The sequence below is a fragment of the Rattus rattus genome, chromosome 17 (assembly GCF_011064425.1).
Source record: "Rattus rattus isolate New Zealand chromosome 17, Rrattus_CSIRO_v1, whole genome shotgun sequence".
Classification (NCBI taxonomy): Eukaryota; Metazoa; Chordata; class Mammalia; order Rodentia; family Muridae; genus Rattus; species Rattus rattus.
The window spans coordinates 25074222-25097870 of record NC_046170.1 but is presented as its reverse complement, the minus strand read 5'-3'; the positions used below and the strand labels follow the sequence as shown (position 1 = coordinate 25097870).

The 23649-nt window shown below is 48.6% G+C and overlaps 1 protein-coding gene across 2 annotated transcripts; it reads right to left on the bottom strand.

Moving 5' to 3' along the window:
- Positions 1-3459: 3459 nt before the first annotated feature.
- Positions 3460-22994, bottom strand: Slc9a5 (solute carrier family 9 member A5). Of its 2 annotated transcripts, none has more exons than XM_032887691.1 (16): positions 22238-22994; positions 18349-18651; positions 16756-16919; positions 16496-16574; positions 16052-16229; positions 15327-15547; positions 14911-15113; positions 14600-14689; positions 14433-14503; positions 13643-13772; positions 12972-13060; positions 12701-12827; positions 8381-8551; positions 7862-7931; positions 7079-7213; positions 3460-4827 (listed from the first exon to the last, which is right to left on the bottom strand). In XM_032887691.1, the coding sequence occupies exons 1-16, from the start codon at positions 22428-22430 to the stop codon at positions 4355-4357; spliced, it is 2697 nt and encodes an 898-aa protein (XP_032743582.1). In that variant the 5' UTR covers positions 22431-22994; the 3' UTR covers positions 3460-4354. The 2 variants fall into 2 exon arrangements, with proteins under 2 accessions (XP_032743582.1, XP_032743584.1); XM_032887693.1 differs by having other exon boundaries at positions 7862-7928.
- Positions 22995-23649: the final 655 nt, after the last annotated feature.

The following is a 23649-nucleotide window of genomic DNA, read 5'->3' as shown; positions in this document are numbered from 1 at the left end:
TGGACAGGCCCCTCCCCCTCCCCTGCTGCCTCCCCAGCTCTCTCCTACCTCTCTTTTTGTGACAACATCCATCAATTTAAAAAAAAAAAAAAAAAGTTAATTGTGAGCTTTGTGGTCCTGGGATACAGGACCAATAACCACAATCCCCTTAAGTCTGTGTACCTTCCTTCAGTACTACTCCTGCCAAAGACAACTGATTCCTCACACCTTCCAAACCTCTCTCATCTCTGACCCAAATAAACCCAGACTCCTTGGAATGGCATTCAAGGCCACCAGAGGCATCACAGCCTTTTCTCCTAGGTCCCAGACTGCACTTGGAAAAACAGCTGACTAAAACCCTTTTGCCTCAGACCACCTTTGCTGACTGAGAAAGGCCCTCATCATGATCAAGATCCTTCCTTTTTGCATGTGTGGTGGTACATGCAACTACTCTAGCGTTTGAGAGGAAAAGGCTGGAAGATACCCAAGTTCAAGGCTAGTCAAGTCTCCAGGTCTACATAGAGTTAAAAAAGGGTTCCAGACAAGACAGAGCCTGTCCTTTTTTTTTTTTTTTTTTTTTTAAGGAGGGAAGCGGGGAGATAGCTCTGTGGATAAGATGCTTGCCTTCCAAGCATAAGGCCCTGACTTTGATCCTCAGAACACTTTTTATTTTTAAGCTAACATGCTGGCACACTTGTAATCTTAGCACTGGGGAGGCAGAGACAGGCAGATCCTGGGACTCACTAGCCAGTCAGCCTAGCCTACTTAGCAAGCTCTAGGCCAGGGAGGCCTGGATCCCTCTCTCCATTTATCCCAGGTAGTATAACCACCCAGTCATTTTGTCCAGTCAAATGGCCAAACTCTTGACTCACTTGTTCCTACAGAGTAATTGCCTGACCACCTTTGCCACTCCTCAAGCTGTGCTCACTAGCTTTTCGGGCCTCCCAAGATCTGCTAAATCAAAACTCTCGGAGTAGGTGGATGTGGTGGCACATGCCTTTACTCCAAGCACTGAGGGGAGGGGTGGCGGAGGGGAGGGCAGGCATGGGCAGGCAGATCTCTGTTAGTTTGCAGCCAGTGTGGTCTGCATATTGAGTTCCAGGCTAACCAGGGCTGCATAGTGAGACCCTGACTCTAAAAAACAAACACCTTGGAGCAGGCTCAGAGATCTGTTTTGATAAGCTCCTCAGTTATCCTTTTTTTTTTTTTTTTTCGGAGCTGGGGACCGAACCCAGGGCCTTGCACTTGCTAGGCAAGCGCTCTACCACTGAGCTAAATCCCCAACCCCTCAGTTATCCTGATAGGTGGAAAGACTGCCTCTTTGGTCCTCTTCACCTACTCTGAGCTGCTGAAGTAGCTTCTCCAAATGCCCTTGCAAGTCTAGCTTTCCTTTCTTGGAATCCACTATTTGAGCTTCCAGATAATCTACGACTTCTTCCTGTCCCTCTCCTTCCCAGGACTCAAAGATGCACGCCTTTTCCAGACGTCTTTGCCTTGCACTGTGAGCAAGATACTGCAAACAACTTATGATCCCTCACCGCTGAGCCAGGGCTGGGACAATTCCTTCCCATTTTAACCTTAGCAGTAGTCTTATGAAGTGTTATGTATGATTGTTAACTCTTTTGTGATTGTTGGTTTGCTTTGTTTTCACTGTGTACCTCTGGCTAGCCTGGAATTTGCTATATAGACCAGGCTGGCCTCAAACTCACAGGGATTTACTTCTGCCTCCCCGGTGCTGGGATTAAAGGTGCTTTGCCACTACACCCTGCTCCAGTTATCCCGTTTTAGAGATGAGAAAACTAAGGCTCAAACAGCTTAGGCAACAGGCTCAGATGATATAGATGATAAGTAACAGGACTGACTCCAGATTGTTAAACTAGCAGGTCTTATCACTGTTAGCAACTCGAAGGCAAAGCTTCCTTCCTTTTTCTTACTCCTCCTTTTTTTCTTATAAAGGACAACATTTAACTGGGGCTGGCTTACAGGTAGAGGTTCAGCCAATCATCATCAAGGTGGGAGCATGGCAGTGCCCAGGCAGGCATGGTACAGGCAGAGCTGAGAGCTCTACATCTTCATCTGAAGGCTGCTAGTGGAAGACTCTCACTCTTCCTTTTTTCCCCTCTACCTCAGCCCCCTTTGCTTCTCCTTCTTATTCCCATGCATAGCATAAGAAAAAAAAATTGACCAAGTCTGTGGGTCCTTGACATGTTCCAAGGTTCTCAGACCCAGAGACATGGGCTAGTGACTGCTATAGACGCGTGGTGGATAGGGCAAGAAGTAACTTCTCTCAAGTTCAGGACTCCGTTGGGGGATGATGAAAATGTCCTATTCTATCATGAGGTTTGTGTAACTATGTAAACACACTAAAAACTGGGACTGGACAGAAAGCTCAGTGGTTAAGTGCTTGCTGTTCTTTTCGAGGACTGGAGTTTGCTTCCCCAAACTCATGGCAGAAGGTTCCCAAACACAGGCAACTTCGACTCCAGGTTATCCAGTGCCTCTGGATTCTGAGGGCCCCTGCACTCATGTACATACCTACGTGCAGACACACAGACACACACACACAATTAAAAATAAAAATACAAATAAATCATCTTGAGACAGTGTCTCTCTATTTATCTCTGTCTTTGAACTTGCCACATAGACCACAGTGGCCTTGAACCCATAGAGACTGGCCTGAGGGCTGGGATTAAAGACCTGCACCACCGTAACCAGCAAAAACAAATCTAAAGGGGTTGGGGATTTAGCTCAGTGGTAGAGCGCTTGCCTAGGAAGCGCAAGGCCCTGGGTTCGATCCCCAGCTCCGAAAAAAAGAACCAAAAAGAAAAAAAAATCTAAAAAAACCAAAAAACTTAACTGTACATTTTAAACAAGTGAATTTTATGCCATTTTATTCTCAAAGACGCTTTTTTTTTTTTTTTTTTTTTCTTTTTGAACTGAGACGAACCTAGGCAGCCACCACTGAGCTAAATCTAACCTCAAAAGACGCTTTTTAAAATTCTTCAGACAGTAGGACCTGGACTGGGGGAATGCTGCCATCTAAGGATTTCAGGGCCCATACTCCTCCATCTTATAAGTTCCCAGGGTAGCTAGCTCCCTGGAGCTTGAATTCCTACCTGTCATATGCAGGTGACACTTGTTCATTTGGCTGGCAGCTGTCCTTACATTTCCCTAGAAATGTCTCTGTGGTGCTACATGTGGAAGCTTTGTCCTTGGATAGCTTAGACTCTGACCTTTCCCATTTGTGGATTCCCAGTTCTGAGATGCCTTCTTCTCCAACCCATCCAGTAATCCCCTAAACAGCCAATCCATGCCTCCTGCTAGTGGAATAATACTGGAAAAGTACAGGGACCAGAGGAACTAACAGTTCTGTCTAAGATATCCCTTACTATTCTCAACCCCTGAAAGATCTTGAAATGAAATAGGCAGATCCCTTCCTGTCCCAACCCTGAAACCTTGAGACAAGTGGACAGAGAACACTCACCCATCTGAGAGATGTTTAATGTATCCTGGGTTTAAGGTACAAAGCACAAGGCAGGGGCTAACCTCAGGAAAACCACCTATTAGTCAGCTGTCCCCAAACACTGCAGCCAGACATCCCAGCTCCCATGGTAATGGTGCGGTGACTCTGGGATACCTGGTTCCTTCTCCCTTTGGGAAAATTCTGAGGAAAATTCCTACTCTAAAAATCTCAGATCCAAGCCTCAGAAAGTTCCAGACTTAGACCTAGTACGGTAGACTGGCTATGAAGAAGCTCTGAACTAAAGCTTGGCCCAGTGCCTAGGTCCTAGGAAAAAAAAGAGTCACCATTACCTCAATAACTGGAAGCAAAGGGAAAAGGTTAAAGCAAGATGTGGGGACACTCCCACTCTCATGTAGCTGACTCAACAAGTTAGGGGACTGAAGACTGAGGCCTGCCCTCTATCCTAGCCCAGTCACTCTGAGGACCAGACCCCTCATAAAGCTTCACTGCCTGTGCACTGATCCTGACCTGGGCTGGCAAGGGGGTGGAGGTCAGGGAAGACCAGTGTCCACTGAAGAATGATGCTTTGTGGGGAGGAACAGCTGCCAACAGTTAAGTCCAGGAAGATGCCCTAGGGAAGGGACATTGGCTTGAGGACCTATCCCCTAGAACTCTGGACTGGATCCTGAGCTGTCTTTTGAAATGAAAAGTGGGAGTGGTTAAGGGTAGGGAGAGAAGAAGGGTCCCCATGAGGACCAGCCCAGGAAACCCTTCTGACCAGTCCCAAGGAGGCCACTGCCACTTCAGTCCAGCCCCCACTAGTCCCATACCAGGCTGGGTAGGCTCCTCTGCCCATGTTGAGGAACAATCCCCATAGGGACTCCACATCCTGCTCCTCCCCGAGGCCCTGGGCTACAGCCTGCCTCCTCTGTTGAACTGGATGCACCAGTGGGAGTTGGCAGTGCCTGGACTAAGATGAGTGTGGTCCTTGTGGCCCATGAGGGGTTGCAGCTCCTGCTGCTGCGGGATGTCGGCGCTGCTCTCACTGCGAGAACGGCCAGCTTTGGCCAGGCTTGGGGGGAAAGCAAAGCTAGAGCGAGGGTCAGAAGACAGGTCAAGAGGAACCTGGGGCTCTTCAGGGACCCGTGGGTGGGGAGGTAAGCGGGTTAAAGTCGGGGGCTGGGTACAGGGAGGGGACGCCAGGCTCTCCAGGGATGAGATGCTCTGGTTCCAGCCTGTCTGCATGTCCACAGGCACGATCTTGGTTGTTTCTGAAGACACATACACAGCCAGGTCTCCCTGCCCACTCTTCCAGGGTAGCTCCTTCTCCGCGCAGGTCGGGGATGGGGGGATGATGCGTGGGCTCGGACACACCTCGAGGCTTCCTGGGAGCACAGAGAGAGTACACATGAGTTTATTGTCAATGCAGGGGAGTCCTCAAATGCACCAAATTATACTCATCTGTGCCAAACTCAAAAAATGTCTCCCTGGAAGGAAGCATTGGACTGCTTTAGTTTGTCTTGTGTCCTAGCACGAGCAGAGAGCTGTGCACAGAACAGGTGTCCACAATACCTTCTGAACAAATGGTAATTAACTACAGCTTAGGAAAACCGAACAAGAAGGATGCCTTGTCTCTGATCACCCTCAGCAGCCCCAGCAGCATCAGCTCAGAGACTGGATCCTACTAAGCCTCATTCTGACCAACCAGTAAGACGCCCTACTGAGCTATGATGACAACTGTGACAAGTCCAGGTGGGGCTAGAGAGGTGGCTCAGAGGTTAAGAGCACTCCTTGTTCTTGCAGAAGACTCAGTTCCATTCCCAGAGCCACATCAGGCAGCTTACAACTAATGGCCTGTAACTTCAGCTCCAGGGTATCCCCTTCCCTCTTCTGGCCTCTGACAGCATCCACAAATACATCAAATACATGGAATATACAGACCCGCTCACATACACTCACAAAAATAAAATAAATCGGGCTGGAGAGATGGCTCAGCGGTTAAGAGCACCCGACTACTCTTCCAGAGGTCCTGAGTTCAATTCCCAGCAACCATATGGTGGCTCACAACCATCTGTAAAGAGATCTGATGCCCTCTTCTGGTGTATCTGAAGACAGCTACAGTGTACTTATATATAATAAATGAATAAATCTTTAAAAAAAATAAAATAAATCTTTAAAACCTCTCCAGATGGGAACTGGAGAGATGGCTCAGTGGTTAAGAGTACTGACTGCTGGGGTTGGGGATTTAGCTCAGTGGTAGAGCGCTTGCCTAGGAAGCGCAAGGCCCTGGGTTCGGTCCCCAGCTCCGGAAAAAAAGAACCAAAAAAAAAAAAAAAAAGAGTACTGACTGCTCATCTAGAGGTCCTGAGTTCAATTTCCAGCAACCACATGGTGGTTCAAAACCATCTATAAGGAGATCTAGTGCCCTCTTCTGGCCTGCAAGTATACACACAAGTAGAATGGTGTATACATAATAAATTAATTAAAAAAGAAAAGACTCTGAACTTCACTAAAGTTCCCTTTGGAGCAAACTTTCTATATCACCACCTTCTTTTGTTTTGTTTTTTCAGATAGGGTTTCCCTGGTAGCCCTTGCAGTCCTAGAACTCGCTCTGTAGACCAGGCTGGCCTTGAACTTAGAGATCCACCTGTCTCTGTCTCCCAAGCACTGAAATGAACGGTGTACACCACCACCGCCTGGCACCACCCCCTCTTAACCACTTTGTAATAGGTTAGAAGGGACTTATTAACCCAGTGTAATGTGTGGTCTATGCTAGATCTTTACTCGTACAAAACTGGATGTGGTAGGACATCCTGTATTCCCAGGACTTGGAAGCAGTGTCAGGAGGATGGTGAGTTTGAGGCCAGCTAAGGAACGCAAAGCAAGCCTGGGTTACATGATAAGACCTTATCTCAAAATAAATAAACAAAAATTAAAACCAAGGAAATCTGACTCCTATCTGTGTCTTATGAGAAAGATTTTATATGTGGTTATGATACTGTGGTTGTGTCTTTAAGGCTCTGACAGGTGATGACTGAAGCTGGGACATAGGCAGATGGGGGTTCATTTCACCATTGTGTCATTTCATGTTTTGAAATTTTCTGTAATAAATTTCTCTAATGTCCTCTGAGCCTTTGTGCTGACTACCCTTGAAACCTAACTTTAGGAGGGAGATCTCCATATGCAGAAACATGAATACTGCTTTTTATTCCACTTCCATTGACTCAGGTTTCTCCAAGGTCGGGTGCCAACCTCCTCACTCAGAGCTCTCTGTACATGGGCAGATGTGCTAAGCCTGGGTCACAAGACCTGGGTCACTTACTTCTAGATCTGCTTATCACTTTGTGTTTCTTGGGCTGTGCTCTTTGAACTACATGACTAGGTGGGTCAAGTTCAAATCCTGTTTGTACCATGTGATTCTGAGCAAGTCTCTACGGCTCTGTGAGCTCAGTTTCCCCATCTTGGATACTGTACAGTTTGAGGCAGACCACTGTACAAGATTTCTAGTAGAGTCAAACTGCCTAGTAAATGCTGGCAGTTAGTAAACTAGCAAACTGGCCTCCTAAGGCAGAGGCCAGAACAGGCAGAGGAAACAGCCAGCTACACAAGGAAAAGTGACTACAAGGAAGTCATCACCTGAGACTTTGCCTTCTTGGAGAACCTCACTGGTGGCTCGAGCCACGAAGATGATCCCTTCATCATCTTCCTTCTCTGTCTCTGAACTGTCACTTTCTTCCTCCTCCTCAGACTCCACAGTTAGGATCACAGCAGCTGGACAAAGGTGAAAGCTGAGTCAGGGTAGCCAAGCCAGTGGCTGCTTCTTGATACCAAACAACCTCAAGTCTGCTACTGCCCTTCCCGCCCCCTCTAAAGCACATATTAGCAAAAGCACCTGTATCTTCCTTCAGCCATTTTGGGCAGTGGCCTAGAGTGTTGGACATGAGGGGGCGGGGGTGAGATTCCATGCCCCAAGGAATCAATCCAAAGATGCTAAATCCTCAGAGGAAGCCATGAGGGCCACACCTCCTAGCTCTTTCTGTTGTTGTCAGCACAGATCAACTTCCAGCGCCCTCAAGGCTAGAAGGTCCATTAACATGCAGCTCACAGGGAACTAGGTTTTGGTGACAAGCTAGAGAGCTATGCCTTTGGTTCCACCTGTCCTTGAAGACCCAGGCCACTCTACCCATCCTTCTCTATGACCTTTTCCAAGTCCTTAATAGTCCATAGTCCAAATCATCAATTCTGCCATGCATGTTTTACAGATGTGAACTATTCCAACACTTAAGTGTGGCCACCTAGTCCCTGAGGAGAGGAACCCAGCTCTCTAAGTGTTCCCAGAGGAGAGCCTCCAGGATCTGGGTGACAGGCCTGCTCCTTCCCTTTCCCACCTCCCTTCCATCCCTGTAGCTCCCTGCTTGCCTGTGTCCTGAAAGCCCAGGTCTCGAGGAGGCTTCCCATTTGTAGCTTCGGGATTAGCCACACCATCCTTCTGAGGACCAGAAAGCAGACCTAAGACTATGACCTTGGTCTTACCACCCCTTTCCCAAACCCCATTAAATGGCAATCAACTGGACAAACCTTCCTAAGCTAGAAGTGGGGGCTTGTGGGGGAAGGAAGGGCTGTTTATCACAAGGGTCCACCACTCCAGTATTCCCTGGTCAGTCAGGCAGCAACAGTGGAGCCTAGAGTGACCTTGCCAAGAGCTCTGTTGTTTTCCTCTCTGTTTCATCCCTGGAAGCAAATGGCCCCACAGCCAAGAGGCTGCCCTCCCTCTGACGCCTAGAGAGGGCTGAAAGGAAACCCGAGCTGCTGTAGCCACCAACCCCTGACGGTGACTAAACAGAGCACCTCCTGGAGCTGAGTTCAGGGTGTGAGAACTCAGAATTACTTGTTAGCACCCTGTAGCCCTAAAAGAGGTGTCTCGGAGAAAAGACACACCTTCTTATGGCCGGTCTTGCGGGGTCGAGGTTTGCTCTTGGTGAAACAGATGTTATGTTTGGTGGACTTAAAAGACTCGAGCCGTCTCTTCATGTTCTGCTGGAAGACCTCCTTGTCCTGTCGCTCCTGGGCGTCCTCTGAGATGAAGTGGCGGCTGCAGCTAGCTTTGTACTGGCAATGACAGCCCGACCTTGCCATGAGGCTGGGTGCCTTAGCCTCCCACAGAAACCCCGGGGCCACACCCCCAACATGTTCCTCACGGGTCCTGCCAGACCAGCTTCTCCAGCTCACCATGGAGTAAAATAAAATGAAAATATACAAAAGAATTATAGCCAGAGACTCTGTATTCAGTTCACTAAGGAAAACTTCCCTTTCTCTGAGAAGTCCCTTGCTGCTTTTTCCTCTGCTCTCTCTAATCTGAGGTGATAAGAGGCAGGGAACCCTGAACTTTGTTCCCTGGGGCTACTATAAAACCACACAGCCACATCCTTCATATTTATCTATCGCTGAGTCCCAATCCCCAGGTGGCTACAGAGGATCCTCTTGCCAGCTAATTTCCTTCTAACTGTTTCTACAACTACCACAGCACTAGGCCTATGCTTTGGACTTTCCGAAGTATCTGCCCTGAACCCTAGATCCTCTTGGTCCCAGCAACTGCTTATTTAAGATAGAGCTAACCCTTTATGTGCTTCTTCTGACTCTTTCTCAGAAAGACCAAGACATCCACACACTCACCCAGCCTACCTATTTCTTCCTCTTTAGTGGGAAGAAATCAGCAAAGTATTGCCTAGAGCATTCCTGGTCACTCTATTTTGCCTCACATTCTATTTGGTTCCTTTCTTATTCCTCCTCCTTTCTGTCTCTCTGACCTACTTCGGAGAGCCCTTTCAAATCTCCCATCCACCTTTCTCCTTTACCTTTGTACCTGGAAATGCCACCCCACCTCTGGGGCAGAGCGGCCCTGGCTCAGCTTTGCTCAGCTCCTGCAATCCCTCAGTGCTGAGCTCCCTCCCGTCCTCCTACATCTTTGCTTTTCTTACTAAGGAAGCCCAACGCTGCCCTTGTTTTTAAAAGTCCTTTCATTGATACTACCAGCTTCCTTCTTTTGAGGCCAACATCTTGTAAATTGATTTGGATATTTTCCTGTCTAGTACTTCCTTAAATACCAAAAAGGCTATTCAAGTTCTCTAAGTCCAAACTTCCTCCCTGGTCACCAGTCCTGAAGCCTCAGATACTCCGAAACCTATCCGGGATGGCAGCTAGCCCTTCTTCTACCCAAGGCTTTTCCTTCTCCAAGGGTTCCCTTCTCTCCTTTGCTAGCTCCCTGTCCCTTTCTTCCATGTATATTTTTCTGTATTGTTCTTGGCCCTGCTCTCTTTTCTCTAAACACTCTCCCCAGGGATCTTATGAGTTCTCTCCACTTCAGCTAACCCGGTGACATGGTGTGAGGTTTCAAAACACCAGGCAGCAGACTAGCTGCATCAGAACCATCAGGGGGCTTATTAAAAACACAGATTCTTAGTTCCACTCCATATTGCAGGATCTAAATCTCTAGGAGGTAGAGCCAAAAACATTCCATCAAGCTTTTCAAATGTGGAGACCTCTTCTAGATCTTTCTCTTAAACTATATCTTAATTAACTATATACTATCTCTAATGCTGTTTCTGGAAAGAATGTAAGGAATTAGGGGCTGTGTCATGGTGCAACTAAAGGGATTCAGAACTAGTTGAATAACCATACCCCAAAAATGCTCCATCCATGTCAGTCTGGAGGAAAGTCTTTAGGAGCATGCCACAGGGCTCTGTCCTCAGTTCTATCCTGTTCAATATTTATGATGATTTAGATGAATGTAAAGTTAACAGGCTTAGCAAATGTTCAGATGATATGAATCTGAGAAAGAGACATTTAGTGGTAGACATGGGATCCAAATGATGGAACGAGGGTGAAATTAAATAAGATGACATTTGACAATAAGCACAAACTTACTTTAGCTCTCTTTAAACCATGCAAAAACTGAATCCAGCCCATCGGTCAGACAAACACACACAGACACACACAGACACACACACACACATACACACAGAGACACAGGCACACACACATACAGAGACACAGGCACATACACACAGATACACACATACAGACACACACAGGCGCACACACAGACATACACACGCACACAGATATACACACATACACACACAAGAGACACACACACAGGCACACAGGCAAACACACATGCACAGACATACAGATACAGACATACACAGGCACACAGATATATACACAGACACACACAGGCACACAGACACACACAGGCACACAGACACCCACACAGACACACACAGACACACACACAGACACACAGAGGCACACATACACAGACAGGCACACAGACACACACAAACACACACACACCCCTCTATGTACTATCACTGATGTAACACAATAAGAAGGGCACAGCATTCCTGAAAGCCCTTGAATCTGACCAGGCTCCAGACTTAATGATCAGAAGATATAAGAAATGGAGTAATATTCTAACCAACACTAGGCTGGTCAGCGAGATCTAGAAAATGGTAAATCCTCCCATATAAAGTATTTAGTTTCTTCAATAAATAGCAAGGGGAAAAAGAAAAACTTATAGCTTTTCTTAATGGAGGACATATTTCCCAGACATCAAGTAGATCTTGAGCTCTATAAAACAGCTAGGAAAAAACAGATATTTATTGAATAGCAACTGAGCATTTGATATAAAGAATTATTATCAGGATAATATTGAAATGTAAATAAAGAAAATATCCAATAAGAGAAAAGAAAATAAGAATTATTATGTTATAAAAATATTACTACAATTTGATTTGACTTGATTTTTGCAGTGCTGGGAAATCAAACTCAGGGCCTCATAGGTGCTGGGCAAATGTTTTACTACTGTCTGATCCCCTCAGTCTGACCTTAGTTTTTCAAGATCTTGCTAGCTTAGGTGGTGTTTTCATACTTGGACCCCAAGTTGAAGCCAGTCCTAGGGCAGCTAGCAAGATGGCCTTAAAGAAGCCAAAATTTAAAAATAACAGAAAGAAAGAGTTCTTGCCATATACTGAGATATTTATAGATGATATCGTATGATGTCTGGAGTCTGCTGGAAGATAGTGTGGGCAGGGTATGATAGGTCATAAAGCATAAAAATGTAGCCATGAGCAGATAATTATTAGAGTTGGGTAACAGATAAACGCGTTGTTTCATTCTCTCTGCTAAAATTTTGCACAAGAAAAACACTAAAAGGAAAAGAAAACTTGGAATGAGGTGGGTTTAACAACCACTGTCTGAGGAATCCATGAGGGTCTGGCAGAATATGAGGATCATTTGAAGCCCTAAATTGGTGAGTCAAATCAGGGACCCTGGTCAGAGGAACAGCCAAGTCTCGAATAGGAAAGTAAGGGAGCCCCTATCATTTGCCCTAGACAATCATTTAGTAGCTCCTCCACAGGCTGGGAGAGGGGGCTTCTCATGGGCAAACAGCAGAGGCAGAAGAAGCTGTTAGAGTGAGGGCCTGTGAGTAAAGCCACCTGGAAACTTTGTTCTGCAGAACAGGAGATTAAAGGGAGGTGCTCTCAAATCAAGCCAGTTGTATCTCAGTGTTCTATGTAGTTCTGCCATGAATAACAGTCATACTCATACTTCAAAAGGCCCAGGATAAGGACCTGCTGCCCCCTTGTGGGGTTATAGAAGATCCTCTCCTGGATAGGATGGGCCTTTTGTATCCAGACTCAAAGCCCCAAAGCTACCTGATTTGCACAGGACTAATTCATCCATCTCTTGTTAAGACTGGTTCCTTCTCAGGTCCCTACTTCCACCTCTGACCTACATCCTCGAAGCTCCTTGTCTTCTATCTCTTCCTCTCCTGTCGGGACAACATCTATGTGTGCACCTCTCCTTCCTAAAACCCAGCTTCAAATCCCAAGTGTTTCCTTCTAGAGTCCCAGCCTGTTCAGCCCTCAATTCATGCCTCGTGATTCTGATAGACACTCTGGAGCACTTCCTCCAGCTCAGCAACCACCACCCAGCCAAGGGTGAAACCCACAGCCTTCATCTGGGCATTCGCAACTGGACACAAGCTGAGAGCCAACGCCTGTTGAGTCCATGATCACGGCTTCTGGTTCTTTTTTTTTTTTTTTTTTTTTTTCGGAGCTGGGGACCGAACCCAGGGCCTTGTGCTTCCTAGGCAAGCGCTCTACCACTGAGCTAAATCCCCAACCCCATGATCACAGCTTCTACTGTCCCTCCCCACCACACTTAGAACTATTACACCCTGCCAGCTCTTACCCTACGCCGTGGCTTGTAGAGGCCTCCGCAGAGCAGATGATGCATCACGGCATCCTCTCGGTCTCGGCCACTGCGTACCGTGTCAATCACCTGCAGATCCAGACACGCTCCACTGCCGCTCTCCCTCCTGCGGGAGGCAGGGATATGTGTGCTGGAGAGTGGGCAGAACGGGTGAGGGGAGGGGCAGAGGCAGGGTGTTGGTGGATCCTTCCCAGAGGGATCTCGGAGAAGGAAGAGCTCCAGGAAGGGGAAGGGCGCCTTGTGGACTCACAACAGGTTGGTGACAGAGGTCTCTGCCACAGAGTTTCTGCTAGGCATAGAGGGTAGAGTGAGTCCCGTGGAGGACAAGACGTGGCCTCCCTGTAAGAGTCAAGGGTCGGATGAGGAGTGGCCAGGCAGAGTAGGTAGACAGGTAATAGAAAGAATAGCAAGCATTAACAATTGTTTTGAACACTACTTTGTTTTGAGCCAGAGCCAGGGATTATCCAGGTTCTCGAATGCTATGCAAGTGATGAGCCATTGAGCTGCGCCCCCACTGCATTGTTTTGTTCTTTGTTATAGCAGATACTGAAACACTTCACACACTGAATTCTAAAGATCTGACCTAGGTAGGTAGTCCTTTCCTTATCGTTACTTTCCTCTCAGCAGAGGAAACGGAAGCCCAGATGATATAAGTAACTTATCCAAGCATTGGCCTACCCACAGTAATAGATGAACTGTGTCTGTCAGGGTCCAGCTGTTTCCCACCTTCTGTCCCACCCTGCCAGACTCTGGCAATACTGGCTTGTCACTCCTGCAGCTGTGACTTCACCCTGGAGCCATCTGGGAACTCCAACTCCCAGCCCCTCGCTAACAAGTCTGTCTGCCTGTTACTTCTTACTGCCCTGCTCTGCTGACCATCTGTCTGGCAGCCACTGGCCTACCTGGAAACTGCTGGCCCACCTGGTCCACAAAGCTGATGGCGTCTCGGATGTTGAGCCTGTAGTACACATCCCAGATCTGGTCTCGGATACGATAGGCTGACCGCCGCATCAAGAGCTGGCTCAGGTACTTCTTGTCAAACTGCTCCCACCTACAGAGGATGCCAGGCCCAGCCCTGAGTATTATCCTCAAGGTGTAGCTGGCTGCCCCTTCCCCTAGATAGGGCAGGGACAGTGCCAGCACTGGCCTGGCTTTCTTGGTATGAGTCTCAGCCAAGGAGAATTCCAAGGCTAGTCCCTGTGCTTATAGCCTTTACAGTTTCAAGAGAGAGTCTGTCATTAGTTAAAGTTATTTAAAATAACTGTAAAAATTATCACCATGACAAAAAAAAAAGAACTATCAAGATAATTATAACCGGGATTTGTCCTTGTCAGGGAGGCCAGAGGTCTCTAAGGAATCAATGCCTGTGGTTAGATCTGAAGGATAATCCAGAGCTAAGAGGGAGGTGAGGCAAGGTTCTGGTAGACAGAACACATACAGTGGTCTCAGTAGCCAGGCTTGGACTGCATGGTGGGCTGAGGCTCTAAATAGGGTCTGTGTAGTTATCAGCCAGACCACTGAGTGGCTAGCCGGACACCCCGGGGAGCTCTGTCTTATCCTGAGAACACTGGGGTGCCACTGAAGGGCTTCAGGCAGAGGTCACGCAGCCTGTCCCTGGCTGTGCCCCTTCTCAGAAGGGTGGCATATCTCCCATGCTGCCCTGGCTGATAGGGCTACTGTTGCTGAAGGAGCCTCGGGGCAGCTCCCTCACCTGTCCCTCCAGTAGTGGTAGCCATGGTGCCCCACAACGTCCTCCACTGCAGCCAGAATGTGGTCAAAAGTCTAGAATGGGGGTGCGTAGGGGGACTGGATCAGGACTCTGCCGACGTAGGAGGAGGGAGAAAGGGGCAGGTGGAAGGATGGGGCTCTGGTACCCACGTGCTCGTGTAGCTCCTGGTTCAAGGTGGGTTTGTGGTAATCACTCCTCTTCACCCTCAGCCACTTGACCAGTGGCTTGATGGTCAAACCCTACGGACAGGCAAGAGGTGAGCCCTGTCCTATTCAGTTCCCTGCTGCTTTTCTCCCGAAAATATTGGGCCTCAGTTTTGCCTCAACCCATCACACTCAAGGCCTGGGAAGTCAGGTCCCTCCCTCCCCTAGTGGCAACGAAAAGCCCTGTCCCATTGTGTTCCAAGACTCTCCCAGTGCCTGCTGAACCTCTCCCCACCTAGCCTCTTGGGTGTTCCCACCTGCACGATGACTGTGAAGAAGACCACCACAATAGTGGTGGCCACAAAGTAGTCCTTGGCAGGGACCTTGGTCCTGTCCAGTAGGATGACGAGAGCAAAGGCCACAGCCCCCCGAAGGCCCCCATAGGACATCACCACCTGGTCAATCTTGTCCAGAGGGACCAGCCGGAACTGATTCAGCACCCACGTCTGCAGGACTACGCCTACAGCAGGAGGAGGCCAGCAGGAACAAGGGGTTGGGAGCGGAGGACACTGGGTGTGTGATACCAAGCATCTGGGCTAAGGTCTGGCAGGGGTCGGGAGCATTGAGGGGAGGCGTGGGAATTAACATGGATGTGAACTTGGACTGAGGGATGAGTAGAGAAGGGCAAGAGGGGAAAGAAAGGGGACAAGGGAGCAGAGGGTGTCAGCAATACCGAGGGCTCGGAAGAACAGGATGAAGAAGAGGGTGCCCAGCACCAGCCCAGAGTCCCAGGCCCATTTGGAAGAGTCCACGGCTGAGATGCCAAGGAGCATGAAGATGACCGTTTCTGCGGAGCTGGCGAGCGTTTTCATTGTGTATTTCACAGCTGTGCGTGACTTATGGGAGATGTTGGCCTCCACATACTTCTTACATCCCAGGCCACACATGGTCACCCTGGAGGAGGGACAAAAGTGCAGATGAAGGAGGGTCCCGAAAGCTCAGTCCCTCTCGGGTTTGGGTAAACAGCCAGTGGGGGTGCCGCCCATCATGGGGTATCAGATTCCCATGATACCCCTGAGCTTTGGCTCAGGGATGCATGAAGATTACTAGTTAGCGGTAGTCCTGGAATAAATACGGATCTCCAGGCTTCCCATTGGTGCCTCTGATTAACAAACCCTCTGGGGGCGCTATACCTATACCAATCAATGGCTTCAGGCCTTGAAGCATGCTGGCAGCTTAGCCTGCACTTCAGCGAGAGGAAGTGTGAACTTTTGGGTACTCAGTTCTAGGTGCTAGAGCACAACCTGAGGCTTTCCCTCGTCTGAGGAGAGAGTATGAGGTATCCACTACCACAAGGGCTCCATGAGGACTACAGGTTCCTTAAGACCTTGCGTTTGGCCATATAAAGTGTGACTTTCCCTTTCCCAGTGGCCTGCCCGTGACAGCCCCAGGACTCACGCAAGAATGGCAGACAATGAGGCCATTTCGGCAGTGAGGTAGGCTGCATAGGCGAGGAGGAAGACCAGCAACGGCTCGATGATGCGGACCCGCTTGGTGAAGCGTGTGGTCAGGGCCAGGAGGAAGGCAAAGACTAAGCCCACGGCTGCCCCGCCCAGACTGACCACAAACAGGGAGGCTGGGGGAGGAGTGGGTTGTCAGCATGACCCCTGGCCCAGACCCTCCCCAAGCTGGGCTGACAAGTCTGTTGTCTAGTAAGAAATAGAGAAGGGCACCCACCACACTCCCTGGGGCTCAGGATCCCAGACTAGAATCCCAAGGCAAGCTCCTCCCAGACCCCATTTCTCCATCAAGGAGAATAAGGAATGAGACATTGGCTGGTGGGTCGCAACAATCCAGAAAAGGCAGACATTGAATGTTGGCCATGTTGGGGGAAATACTGACCGACTCCCTTTAGGTAGTCAGTGGCCTGCACGTTGGCAGAGCCCATCTCCACAAAGGAGTTGCAGACCTTGTACAGCACCTAAGTGACAAGAGGAGAGGCAGGAAGTAGGAGGAGACCACAGAGGCGGAAGTGGGCGGGAACAGAAGAAAGCTCAGATCCTATTTCCTCCCCAGGGGGCTGGGAAGAAAGGTCTAAGCCTGGTCAGATAGCCCCTCGGCATCCTAGGGCCAGGGGTCGGCAGTCCACCGTACATTCTCACCACAGTTACTGCATCATTGAGCAGGGACTCGCCGAAGACGATGATAAAGAGGGTCTCATTGACGTGCACCTCCTCAAAGACAGCCAACACAGCCACAGGGTCCACCGCTGAGATGAGGCTTCCAAAGAGCAAGAAGTCCAGCAGGCCAGCCTGTACCCTAGGAGCTACCAGGGAGAGACAGAAGATAGGGCTGGTGGATGAAAATGACTCTGCCTCTGACAACACTTCCTGTGACAAGCCCACAAGCTTTCCTACTGGGAAGAGAGAAACCCAAAGGGAATCTGGAAAGGTGGGCAGACCGGCCTTTGTTTTACAGGCTTGAGCTGCACATGCGCCTAAGACCTGGCTTTGCAATCACCAGCTGTTGTGATATGAGCTCTTGTTGACGTGACAGGACCCTTTTATTTGCCTAACTCACAAGATGGCTGCAAAACCATTCGGGTGGTGCTGGTAATAAAACGGCAGTAACAGTAAAAGTAAAAGGAGTTGACAGCAGGTAGAATTGGCTGCTGACTGGCTTTATGATCCAGGATAACAGGAAATGGGTTCTCCCACACCTGTGGTTCTCAGCCAGTGGCTGGATGTGGTATGTACAGTTCATAGCCAGAAATGAAGGCCTGATCACAGTAGGAAAAGGACCATAGGTGGGACTCAAGTATGTCACATAATCCCGTGAGCCTCAGTTTTCCCATATGCAAAATGGAGGTGACATCAGTCTCAAAAAATTCTTTATTTAGTCCGTGCCTAACACATAGTAAGACACCAGTGCCATTATTATTTAGAATTATTACTCTGCTTAGAATCTGAGGTCCTCCTTTCCCTTCCTGCCCCAAATAGCTCACTTTTTATTAAGAACATGAAACTGGAGCTTCCAGCTGGGAATTGCAAGCTTTTCCTTTCCTCCTTCAGAAGAAGTCTGAATTTTCAACATCAGGACTGAATGGATTTCTTATGTCAGGAAACAAAGAAGAGATTGGGAGAGGCCTTAAATGCAGGGCCTCAATAAAATGGAGGCTAAGCAACGGCCCTGGTTCCAAAGGAAGACAAGGGGCTTTACTTTCTCTTCCATTCAATGAGGTAGATTCAACCTCGCCAGAGGAATTAAAGAAGACACAATAAGAAAGAATGCCCAGTATAGCGGTTAGCATTTCGTGGATGTAAAATCTGTTCTTTATTAGAAATAAAGACTGGAAACCACCTGGCATAGCTTGAGCAGACCTAGAACTGTAAATCCTTGCAGGGCTGGCAAATGGTAGTGCTGTGACAGAGGGCAAGAGTTGACAGTGCTAGCACAGGCTCCTGAGCTTAGCAGCCCACACACAGCTGGGAGCCAGGCCCCTGCTCAGCTGTCGTGCTGCAGAAGCACAGATCCAACTGGCAGGGACCCAAATTAGTTCTGAAGCCTATCTGGAGGACCACCACACCCTCCAGGTGAGTCGGACCTGCAACCGCGCTTTCCGGGAATGGGACACAGGCGTCTGACCTTCAGAGCTGGAGACACCCGGAGTTAGGGGATGGAGCTAGCAAGACTTTTTTTTTTTTTTTTTTTTTTTTTTTTTTTTTGAAAAACAGCCTAGCCCCAGGGTTACTCACCCACAAGTCCAGCCTGCTGCAGGCCCCAAAGGGCAACACCTGTTGTGAAGGCGTTCCACAGCGTGCCCACCACGGCATAGGTGAGAATGGCACCCAAGTTGTCAAAAAACAGCCGGCTCGGCATGAAATAGCCAGAGTCTAGCACGATGGGAGGGAGCAGGAAAAGGAAGAAGGTCCCCGGCTCCAGCTGGTACTCAGCCTTCTTGGCCACAGCTAAGACAATGCCCCCTAACACCAGGCCCAGCAAAATCAGCAGGCAGCTCTCAGGGACCAGAGATGTCACCTTCCGAGACAGGCGGAACACTGGAATGCAAGAAGGGAATAGGTAAGAAGCCATGGGACAGCTTCCCACAGCCTGACCTGTAATATTTTGTCTTACCAGTTTACCCAAAGTTAGAATCCCTGTCCCTAGGACCAAAGGAAGAACTATGGAATCTCCAACCCCGAGGTTACAAATGGCTGCAAGGCTGTTCTTGCCTTCCCTACCCCATCTTCTGCACTGCCATTCTCAGGGACTGACCTCATCTTTCTCTAACTCCTTTATCCATACCAACCATCTGAAGTTAAGCAAATGCTAAACAGTCTCTCTATATCGTGTATAAGATTGCTAGCGAAAAAAGAAATCAGGGCCTCTGATGGGTTTGAAGACTATTTCCTCATTTTTTGACTCTCAATGTTCTCATCTGCAAAATGGGAATGAAAACAGTAATGATCAAATAGGATGGTTGTGAAGATTAAATAAAACAACCTGCTTATATATAATATATAAAATAACCTGTTTTATATAATAAAACAACTTAGACCTGGGCCTGGTAGGGTAGACCTATGATCAATTTATCAAGCCTCTCTCAAAGTAAAGTCGAGATATAACCGAGTTGTAGGAACATTCAATGGCAAAGCATATCCTACCATTCATGAGGTTCTAGAATCAAGCTCCAGGAACTGGGGGTGTGTCAGAAAATCACGTACACTGGTACCCACTTGTCGTCCTAGAACTTGGAAGGCTGAGATAAGAGGATTGCTGTGAGTTCAAGGTAAACACTGTGTAGGTTTTTTTTTTTAAAGCTTTATTTATTATAGTGTTCTGCCTGCATATATGCCTACAGGCCAGAAGAGGGCACCAGATCTCATTACAGATGGTTATGAGCCATCATGTGGTTGCTGGGAATTGAACTCAGGACCTCAGTGCTCTTAACCACTGAGCTATCTCTCCAGCCCCGTTGGATGTTTTTTATTTAAAGATTCATTTATTTTTATTTTATGTGATGAGTATTTGCTTGCTTGTATGTAAGTGTATCATGTATATGCCTAGTGTCTGAGGAGACCAGGAGAGGGTGTCAGATTCCCTAGAATGGCTGTCACAAGCAGTTGTCAGCTGTGTGTGTACTGGGAACTAGAGTCCTCTGAAAGAGCAGCCAAAACTTTTTTTTTTTTTTAAGCTAAGCCATTTTTCCAGCTCCTCACCTTGGTTTATTTAGAGTTCAAGGCTAGCCTGGGCTATGTAGCAAGACTTGTTCTCAGCTCCCCCTAACTTCCAAAAGGAAGCACTTAGCACATTGATTTATAGTAAACACTCAATAAATGTTTGCTATTAATATAACACGACATAAACTAATATATGCGCATAGCTCTTTTTAGAAGCACTGTAGGCCTCTCAACCTAATGTACATACTTCATTATATGGCTCAGTTTTAAAAGCTTTGTGCAGCTGGATACAGTGGCACATAAAGCCAGCACTCAGGAAGCAAGCAGAGAGAGGCAGGCAGAGATCCCTATAAGTATGAGTTCCAGGCTAGCCAGGGCTACATAGTACTCTGTCGAAAAAAAGAAAGAAAGAAAGAAAGAAAGAAGGAAAGAAAGAAAGAAAGAAAGAAAGGAAAAGACAGACAGACAGACAGAAAGAAAGAGAGACAGACAGACAGAGCAAGTGAGCTTTATATAGAACAGTCAGATCTCAAAGTCCTCTGACCTTATCACTTTCTTATGATGTGATCTCAGGGAATTAATTAATTAATTAATATATAATGTTTATTTGTGTACCACATGAATACAGGAGCCTACAGAGACCAGAAGCAGGAATCAGATCTTCTGGAGACTGAGTCATAGTCTGTTGTAAGCTGCCACTTGGGTGCTGGAAACCAAACCTGGGTCCTCTACAAAACCCGCTCTTAACCACTGACCCAGTCTCCACACCATCAGGCAAACTCTTATGTTCTACCTAAACTTCAGTTTCTCTTTTTTGGTGTAAGAAAAACATCCATCACAAAGGGCAAAGATAAAGTATATGAAATATGTAAGTGTGCCTAGTGTAGTGTTAGACACACAGTAGGCTCTCCTACCATGTCCCTCTTGCATGTCCCTCAGAGGAAGGGTCCTTATTAACCTGATGCCAAAGTAAGGCCCTTTGGAAATTGCACCCAAAGGCTCTACATCTATCTAGCACACAGCGAACTCTGCATCTATATGTATTGGAGGAAAGGAAATGTGTGGAATGAAAGGGTATTCAAGCTATGAAACTGGAAGGTTTTTTTATTTTTTTATTACCTCCCTCCCCAGAATTCCTTCTTCCTCTATACGAAGTATTATCCAAACCAGAAAAGGCACTATTTATCTATGATGTTGGTGCTATAAACCTTAAGACAAGAACTCTTCTGCAATCCATGGGTTTCTGGAGCTGCTTTCTCCACTGCTGTCACTGCTGCTGGGCCTCTAAGGTGAGCTCAGACACAAGTCTTCCTCCCTCCAGCCCCATCCCTGGTTTCCTTCTCCCCTTAGCATGTACCATCCCCAGCCCTGCAAGCCCAAGACCTATGAAAAAGTCAGTTCTCTGGCAGAACCAAGTCCCCTGAAGATACTTAGAGCTCCATTATCCATTATTAATTGTGGGCTGTCAAGGTGGGGGCTCCAGTCCCCGCCCTGTACCCCATCAATATCCCAGAGGAGGAGGAGGAGGCGGCAAACTCGAGGCTGTGGGATTCCTACATGAAGGTTTCACTGGGGAGACTGGAGTACAAGGTGTGCCAGTGTAGATGGAGAGTGAGTAGCAACGCTCAGCTATAATTAGTCACCCCCACAGCAGAGAGAGCTTGAACAACAGAGAGAAAGAAGGAGGGTCTCCATTGGGGAGGAGGGACCACTGGCTGCCAGAAAGCAGGGAGTGGCAAGGAAAAGCATCTCTGATGGGGGAAATGTGTGAAGCCGAAGCACAGCCTCCAATGTGAGGGCAGAAAGAGAGAGAGCGAACGTATGAGAGCACCCAGGGTAGCCAGCACACAGTCAAGACCCAATAAACGCAAGTTTCTTAAACATCGAAAAGAGAAATGTGAACTGGAGGGTGAGGTTGCAACCGGGTGATAGAAGGTGGCGACAGCTTTAAGTGGAGTAGAGAGATATGCCACAGGAGAAGTGGCAGTTTAGTTATCTCAGGAGATATTAAATCTCAGACTCTTGGCCGTCTCTCTAGGGCAAGAAAATTTCTCAGAACCAGAATGCCCGAGTTTCCAGGAGAATTTTATCCCTTCAGTGTCCCCCTTCAGTGTCCTCATTGCTGACAGGTTTCTGAGAAGCTGGACGTCTGGAGGAGAGGCCTGACATTTATTGAGGAGAGCTAACTGGAAGGGGAAGGGGAAACTGGGGGAAAGAGTCTAAAGATGGAACTGAGGAGAGTGGCGACAGGCAGTCCTTTAGGAAGGCAAATCCTCTACCAGCCTAGAAGGGAGACCCATAAGAGAGCAGGAAATGGGAGAGAACCCAGATTTGTGGAATTAGAGCCTGAGTCCCCGCACAATGCAAGACGCAGGACTGGATCTAGAAACCTAGGGGGTTTGGGGGCGGGTCCTCTACGGGCCGCTGGCCTGGCGTGCGGGCGCACCAACACACACACACTCACCGATTTTGGCCAAGCTGGCCACCAGGATCCACAGGGCCACCAGGTAGGGCGCCTCCACCTCGTGCCACTGCCAGCGGAAGAGCGCCAAGCCTGGAGGCTCACCTAACGGCCCCGGCTCCTGGGTGGGTTCTTCTGTGGCCCCCACTCCAGCTAGGGGCAACCCGGGCAGAAGAAGCAGTGCGGCGCGCAGCATCTTGCTGTCCTCCGGGCACTGCACAGCCGCCGGCCCCGCGTTGCTGCTGCCGCCGCCGCCGCCGCCGCCGCTGCCGCCTACCCAGCGCCCCCGCGTCACAGGCACGTGGGGCTCACTCCCCCCAATCCGAGCTCCGATATCCCCAGGCCAGGTCCGGACCCCGAGACCCTGCCCAGGATTCTAGCAGTTGGGATCCCCTCCTCCTTCTCTTCTAGGTTAGCCTCATCTCCGGAAATTCCCCAGCATAGCCCTCCTGCCCTTCGAGTCTTGAAACCCACTCTTTCGAGTATGCTCTCCTAAACCGCCTCTCCTCGGGATTCAGAAAGGTGACCAGCCACCGCGTCCTGGAGCAGCAAGGACTAGGGTCTCAGCAAGCCGATACAAGCGTGGCTGCTGCAGAACACCGCCCGGCAGCCGGCCGCCCGCCCCAAGTGCTCAGTGCTGCGGGTCCCGGCTTCACGCTGAGAAAACCGCAGGGGGCGGTGCGCTGCTGCCTTCTAATACGTTCTCCAAAACCTGGGACCCCCTACCGGCCCACTCCCAGACCACAGCTGCGCACGCGCACTAGGCACACCCAGAAAGCCTTAATGGACAACGGTGCCCTCAACGTACCCAAGAAACCTCAAGGCCGGGACCGACCTATCTCTTTCTCCTCTTCTCTCCAGAGCCCAGAGGCACCGCCTTCCCTTTCCTTCAAACTACAGGGAACTGTTCGCCTATTCCATGGATCTGAGATGATCTTATGGAATTCCCTTTAAACTAGGAACAACTTGGGGCATTGACTCATTTCGCCCCAAACCGAAGAATGTCTCCACTTTTCATTCATCACCCAAGCTGAAGGAACATGTGCTACCTGCCTCCTCATACTGACTCATTCCATTCTTTTTCGAGAAAGAGCACCCGTCCTCCCCCCTCACACACACACACAGCTAAAGGGGACTGAGTCCACCTCTTCTTCAAATATAAAATCTATTTCCACTTCTTGTTCCAAACTGAAAAGAGATATTCTTCTCACTGCCTTCACCAAATGAGAGAAATGCTTTCACTTATCTTTCAAGCTAGCAATTAGACCTGTCTCCTCCCTTAACTGAGAGTGGCCCAGCTAACCAGATTATCCGAATTGATTTATACCCAACCTGCCCTAAAAATCCCTACAAAGACCGGCTGCAGCCTCGCCCGTACCAAATCTAAAGTCCCCCGCCCTCTGCTCTGAGGCGGA